This window comes from Capsicum annuum, chromosome 12, assembly GCF_002878395.1.
Source record: "Capsicum annuum cultivar UCD-10X-F1 chromosome 12, UCD10Xv1.1, whole genome shotgun sequence".
NCBI lineage: Eukaryota > Viridiplantae > Streptophyta > Magnoliopsida > Solanales > Solanaceae > Capsicum > Capsicum annuum.
In genome coordinates, this window is record NC_061122.1 from 20,405,518 (window position 1) to 20,413,248 (window position 7,731).

The 7,731-nt window shown below is 36.5% G+C and overlaps 1 protein-coding gene across 2 annotated transcripts; it reads left to right on the forward strand.

Annotated features, from left to right (window-relative positions):
• Positions 1-5,321: 5,321 nt before the first annotated feature.
• Positions 5,322-6,761, forward strand: LOC107849732 (protein LITTLE ZIPPER 3). Of its 2 annotated transcripts, none has more exons than XR_007048217.1 (2): positions 5,322-5,672; positions 6,154-6,761. XR_007048217.1 is itself a non-coding variant. In XM_047400844.1 (2 exons), the coding sequence occupies exons 1-2, from the start codon at positions 5,558-5,560 to the stop codon at positions 6,406-6,408; spliced, it is 339 nt and encodes a 112-aa protein (XP_047256800.1). In that variant the 5' UTR covers positions 5,337-5,557; the 3' UTR covers positions 6,409-6,761. The 2 variants fall into 2 exon arrangements, 1 of the variants encoding a protein (XP_047256800.1); XM_047400844.1 differs by having other exon boundaries at positions 5,337-5,641.
• Positions 6,762-7,731: the final 970 nt, after the last annotated feature.

The following is a 7,731-nucleotide window of genomic DNA, read 5'->3' on the forward strand; positions in this document are numbered from 1 at the left end:
TGAGGTCTCTTTCTTTCCAGCCGCCGTACGGTTCGCCTTAAAGCCTTAATGAGAAGGGAAGGAGCAGTTATCTATGTAATTACGGTTTTTGTTGGCCGTTGTTTTGGTCGAGCACTCTTTTTTCTTTGTCCAATTCCATCTTACCAAAGAAGACTGACTTTTGACTAATCTGAGAAGTGTTTTGATGTTGGACCAGGTATGAAGAATGAATCTATATCTGTGTACGAAAGTTTCCGTCCTGCAGCCTTTCACTCCTCTCATTATTGTATGAGATTCTTTTCTTCCCTCTCGCTTTAGCTCGAGTTCTTACCCTCTCCTTTCAGTCGAGTGACTTTGTACCTCCCAATACCAATTCTGCAACCCATGAAGTGAAAGATCTAAAAAGACATCAGCTAGATAAGATGGGTCTTGAACCATCTTGTCCCCTAACACTGTTCGAACAAGGTCAGACATGCTCTATTCCGGGGGTAGTTGCTTACCTAATATCACCATCAACTCTTCGTATTCATCAATGATTCGATCAAATCACCAAAAAAAGTCAGGTGGAGCATTTTGCGCGTCCGACCTAGTGGAAGAAAGAGTTGAAGAAGTCGTGATTGCTTGAGTTGAATAAGTTGACTTTGGTGATATTTGGTCCTATCTGGTCTGGTGGTATCGTATATAAAAGGTTGCATTTAAATTTTAGAGTGATCTTTCTCTCTAAATATCATAAGATAAGAGCGTAGAAAAACGTGAGTAAACAAATTGAAAAAGCTGGAAAGAGAAGGAAGAAGCTTCAATCATGAAACTTCCACATTGATATGCTTAACATATGCAAGTCGGATGAGAAATAGTGTTTCCAATGTCGGACGGTTGAATAACGCATAAGAACCTACCCTTGGGAGGGGAACAACAACTGAAAACAGTTGCTAATACCCCGTAGGCTGAGGAGCAAAAGGAGGAAACCCCCCGATGAGGGGTTCGCATCTGATTAGCTAGTTGGTGAGGCAATAGCTTACCATGGCGATGATCAATAGCTGGTCCGAGAGGATGATCAGCCACACTGGGACTTAGACACGACCCAGACTCCTACGGGAGGCAGCAGTGAAGAATTTTCCGCAATGGGCGAAAGTCTGACGGAGCAATGTCGTGTGAAGGTAGAAGGCCCGCAGGTCGTGAAATTCTCTTCCCGGAGAAGAAGCAATGACCGTATCTTGCGAATAAGCATTGGCTAACTCTGTGCTAGCAGTTGCGGTATTACAGAGGATTTAAGCGTTATCCGGATTGATTGAGCGTAAAGCATCTGTAGGTGGCTTTTTAAGTCCGCCGTCAAATCCAGGGCTCAATCTTGGACAGGCGATAGAAACTACCAAGCTGGAGTACGGTAGGTGCAGAGAGATTTCCGGTGGAGCGGTGAAATGTGTAGAGATCGAAAAGAACACCAACAGTGAAAGCACTCTGCTGGGCCGACACTGACACTGAGAGACGAAAGCTAGGGGAGCAAATGGGATTATATACCCCAGTAGTCCTAGCTATAAACAATGGATAATATGCGTTGTGCGTATTGACCCGTACAGTGCTATAGCTAACGCGTTAAGTATCCCGCCTGGGGAGTAACTCAAAGGAATTGACGGAGGCCCGCACAAGCGGTGGATCATGTGGTTTAATTCGATACAAAGCAAAGAACCTTACCAGGGCTTGACATGCCACGAATCCTCTTGAAAGAGAGGGGTGCCTTCGGGAACGCAGACACAGGTGGTGTAGGACTGTCGTCAGCTCGTACTGTGAGGTGTTGGGTTAAGTCCCAACGAGTGCAACCCTCGTGTTTAGTTGTCATCGTTGAGTTTGGAATCCTGAATAGACTGCCGGTGATAAACCAGAGGAAGGTGAGGATGACGTCAAGTCATCATGCCCCTTATGCCCTGGGCTAGACACGTGCTACAATGACCAGGACAAACGCGATCCCGCGAGGGTGAGCTAACCCCAAATTTCGAATTGCAGGCTGCAACTCGCCTGCATGAAGACAGAGTCGCTAGTAATCGTCGATTAGTCATACATAATTACCTAACATTACTGACAGTACCTACCTAACATTACTGACTAGTAGTTGATTCCATGCGACTTAGGTTTGCCATAGAAAATTACCTAACTTAATAGGGATCCCTTCCACTTCTAGTAGGTCTGTCATAGAAAATTAGCTAATAAATATAGTACGTGTAATGTTATTAATTATTATTATAACAACTTTTAGTTAACTATATTATTAGGGTTTTACAAATGTTCTTAAAATCAAATTTAGTTGATTCTGAATTCTTAAACTAATGAAAAAAATATTAGTTGTCATTAATTTCGATGACTTCTAATAAGGAAAGATTTTACCATAAATATATTTAATTAATTTTTAACTCTTAAATATTAGTTTAAAACAGTGCAAAGACAATTTTGTCTAAAACAAAAACTTTTAATGAATGACAAAAAGTTCAAACAATATTTCTAATGTCCTTCACACTTTTAATAGATTATATAGATATATAGATTTTTTACATCATCAAGTCCAATTGATCTACAATAACACACAATTCTTTCTATCAAATACGATATGATCACCCGAAAAATAGACTAGTAACGTGCTATAACTATTTAAATTATATATGTATTTTTAATTTAAAATTTTTTACACTATCAACCCATCTAGAGAATATTTTTAATAAGCCTCCAAAAATGTAAGATTTGTGATTTTAAAATAAAATAAAACTAAACTATTACATTTAGCAAAGGTATCTTGATGGTATAAAAATTTCTTCCACGAACAAATTTTTTCTTACGTCAACCGTGTATATAACATAAATTTATTTTATAATTGTAGATGTGGGTGTTGCCTGGGACAATCAAAACTTAAATTTTCCCAGTGTCCGAACAAAATTGAGGTTCCTCACACAGTTTAGGGTGTGACATAATGGTCAATAAAGTGGATTGAGAATATAAGATTTTAGGTTCAAATTTCAGTAAGATACAAAAAGATTAGGTGATCTTTCCATTTGTCCTAGATGGTAGATATTTCGTGATCTTAATCAAAATTTATAAAAATTAACCCGAACATCATAATTATAAATTGAAATAAAAAATTGAGGTTCCTCACACACCTAAGAATGTGGCATAATGGTCAATAAAGTGAGTTGAGAACATGAAGTTTTAAGTTCAAATTTCGGTAAGAACCAAAAAAACACTAGATTATCTTTTCTTTTATCCTAGGTGGTAGATATCCCGCGATCTTAATCGAGATTTGCAAAAATTAATTCGGATACCATGATTACAAAATGAAGTAAATAATTGAGGTTCCCCACGCGCTCACGGGTGTGACAAAAAGTGAGTTGAGAACATGAGATTTTAGGTCCAAATTTCAGTAAGGACTAAAAAACACTAGGTGATCTTTTCATTTGTCCTAGGTGAGCAGTTATCACGTGATCTTAGTCGAGATTTGCAAAAAATAACCCGATCACCATATTATAAAATGAAATAAAAAATTGAGGTTCCCCACGCACCGAAGGATGTGACATGTGATCAATAAAGTAGGTTGAGAACATGAGATTTAGGTTCAATTTCCAGTAAAAATCAAAAAACATTAGGTGATCTTCCCATTTATCCTAGATGGCAGATATTCCGTGATCTTAGTCTAGATTTACAAAAATTAACTCGGACTTCATAATTATAAAATGAAAAAAAATTGAGGTTTCCCACGTACCCAAGGCTGTGATATAGTGTTCAATAAAGTGAGTTGAGAACATGAGGTTTTAGGCTGAAATTCCAGTAAAGACCAAAAACACTAGGTGATGATCTTTCCATTTGTGATGACAGATATTCCGTGATCTTAGTCAAGATTTGCAAAAATTAACCCGAACATCATAATTATAAAATTACTAAAAAATTGAGGTTCTCCACACACCTAAAGGTGTGACATACTGATCAATAAAACGGGTTGAGAACATTAGGTTTTAGGTTCGAATTTCAGTTAGACCAAAAAATACACTAGGTGATCTTTCTATTTGGCTTAGGAGACAAATATCCCATGATCTTAATCGAGATTTAGAAAAATTAATTCAAACACCACAATGATAAAATAAAATAAAAAATTGAGGTTTTCCACGCATCCAAGGGTGTGACATAGTGGTCAGTAAAGCAAGTGAAGAATATGAGGTTTTAGGTTCAAATTCCAGTAAGGACCAAAAGAACATTAGGTGATCTCCCCATTTGTCCTACGTGGCAGATATTCCGTGATTTTAATCGAGATTTGTAAAAATTAATCCGAACACTATAAATATAAAATGAAATAAGAAAATTGAGCTTCCTCACGTGAATTCTTAATTTTTTTTTAATGTTATAGCCCTCAGCTGTCTCCCGTGTTCAAGCCTTACGTAAACATGCTTATGTCTGCACCACAAGAGGCATCTATGAAATAATGTCCTTTTCATGCCTTTATTCTTTTATATTAACAATATTATTATACAAAGCAAAATCCACGTGCTATAGTGTTTCTCTCTAAAATCAGCCTAAGGGTGTGTTTGGTATGGTTCAATTTTCTCACTGGTTGGTTTGACAAGATGCTCTTTAAGGATTGTTATTATTACTTTTCATATTGAAGTAGGAAAACAAATTTCATAAGTAGCATTGGAGCCATTATTTTTAACTTTTTTGGCTTCTAAAATTTATAACGACAACTTCAATTGTTTATAACTAAATTCTAAATTTAATATTTGTACAATTTTGTATCTTAACGCAAATATGTTGTTTGGTTAAGTGTTCACAAATAACCTCCACAAAGAATGATCTTGATTTTTGGCTTCACTTAACAAATTTTGTATTCGCTAGACATAATGCACAAATTGTGGACACAAAATAATTTTGCCCATAAGTCAGAAGTTTAGGATATTTTAAGATAATAAATATGTTTAATTTGACCAAAAGTTCTACCTTATAAGCAAAAATTAAAACTTAGATATGTTGCTCGTCAAGCATAGGCTTTAACTTTATGTTGCTCATACATGTCTAGGATATTTCAACACGGTGAACTTATTTAATTGACCACAAGTTTTGCATTGTTATTCAACTGAACCCATATGTGGACTTCTAGCTCCACCCTTGACCTTGCCCCCAACCCCCACGTCCGCACCAATAGTATTTGTCTAAATAATAGAATATAAATGCTGTTCAGATAATATCTTATGCTTACCAAAACTCAATAACTTTTATTTATATTCACTTTGTATTAGGAAATTGATTATGTATAAATATTTAATAGGCAACCCATTAAATTTCCATGGAAAATATTCTCCATTCACACCAAACACACCCCAACATTTTCTCACTTTTAAAGCAAAATCTAGCATCTTCTTCGTAAAAAACATGGAAGTTTTTCTCTTTCCCTCACTTGATGGTTAAAGTGCACTTTGACCTGTGTTTTATATGAGGATAAAGAAAAAGTGTGGGGGCTTTGCTGTGATCAGCTAATCAATCAATACTACTACCTTTTCTAGTGAACTGTGCTATTCTCGTGTGCCTCTTGGCATGTTTATCAATTAGCATGTACCAAGTTTACATGTATATGAGACTATATAAACATGAATATTTTCAAACAAAGCCCAGAAAAATTAGATTCACTCTGAAGGTACTGACCCTTTTGAGTTCCTAAACACAAGGTATTTTTTTCAGTTTCTACTCTTGCTCCTTTTTTTTTTGTTTTCCTCTGTTCTTCTAAGAATTAATGTTTTTACTAAAGTATTCTGGTATAGAAAATGGACCAATTGTTACATTCAGTTCTGTCAGTAGAAGTTAGCTTGCTTATTAGATCCTTGAAACTGTAAGTTGCTCGGACTCTCCAAAAAAGTTATCGCACCCGCGTCGGATCCTTCAAAAGTGCACTATTTTCGGAGGATCCAACACGGATCCACGCATCCGTCGGCATGTTTGAAGAGTCCGAGCAACATAGTTGAAACTCGCCTGAAAAATATCATTTTATATTCATTATAACATGTCTTCATGCACAATATATAACATGTCTTCATGCTTACTGTATATGAAGGATAGTTTACTGTATTATCTGCTCTGCCTTGTGTTTCTGTGTGTGGTGTTCTAATCTGGGCTTTTTTTTCTGCTTTTGTTATGATATCTATCCTTCAGTTCAAAGCAAGCAATACAGCAATGGAGAGACAGAATTCAGAGCTGTACCTGCGCAACTGTCAGATTATGATGGAGAATGAGAGGCTGCGGAAGAAAGCTCAACGTCTCAACCAGGAGAATCAAGCTTTGTTATCAGAGCTGAGACGGAAGTTAGCAGCAATAAATGCCAAGAGGAAACCTGAATTTGAAGGTGATATGGGTTCGAGTTCTGCCAGTGATCAAATGGAAGCCAACAAACGTCAGGCACTGGAATGAAAGTAATTGTTGTTCCAAATCACTTCCTCTAGGCGATTTAGGCAGTTCAAAATTATGAGAATTTTCTTGGGTTTTACCAATGTCAGAGAAATTACCAGCCAATGTGCCGTCTGAAACAATTTATTATATTGTTGCGTTTGCCCCAAAATAATGTACTAGTTTAGTTAGAGTGCTTAGCTAAAAGGTCTACTACCCTTACAGCGCCAAGAACAAATTAAGGAAAAGAATTATGCTATCAAGGGGTTGTGAACTAAAAGGCTAAGGTTTTCACTTCACCAGTTATCAATCCACATTCAACTTCCTGTATATGCTTGAGAATGACTGGTAAAATGCCTTGAAGTGCCTGTATGCAATATCCACATCTTCCTTTCCACATGTCTCTCTCACGCTGCAATTCCAGAAAAGCAAAGTGAAATTAATGGAAAATTGATGACCAATTGAAACAGGAAGAAGATATAAATTAACATCCCATATCATTTCGCACCACAAAGTCCTGCAAGGAGTTAAAGAGCTGGTCGCTTATACCAGTTTATTTACATGGATCTTAAAAATTTAAAGGAGTCATACGCATTTATCAATGAGGACTATAGCACACTTTATCATGAGGCTGCAGACTGCAGTACATATGGAGTTTTCTCAAATACCATTGATATAAACTCCTACACATCAGATTTCTTTTTGATATTATACCAAACACACAATTCCTTGTCATATACTTGTTGGAAACCTCTTCCTGTTTGGATTTGGTTAATTTACAAACTAAACTGAATATATCAGAAGAGTAGTAAAGCTAAGATTGTGCCTAGCCCGTCTCCTTGCAAAAGATCTAGAGAAAATACTTAACAGAGGTCTAAACTACATGGTCTTTTTCATGATATCCTCTCTTGACTGGATTCAACAAAATAGAAGGGCTCTGTTTTATTTGATGCAACTCCTTTATTTGGTCTTTAGACTTGTAGCGAGTTATTTGTTCTTCCTCCTTGTGTATAAACTTGTGTTCATATTGAAAAGAAATCACATAGTTATAGGTCATGCATTAACATTGTCTCAAATTGTCATGGGAATTCTACTTTCTTTACATGCAATAAGAGAGAGAGAGATTAGGAGCTATGCTTCTCAGCATACACTGAGAAGGTGAGGGGCCAAACAGGGAGACAGATAAAAGGCTAGAAATCTTTTAATTTACATGTAAATGCCTAGATAAACAAGGTTACAATAGTATCGTGATTTGTGATGAGGTAAAACCTAGAAAATAAAGCAAGTACAGAAATTGAAAGAAAAGAAAAAAGATGATATGCACTTGAAGACTAAGAAAGCGTGAGA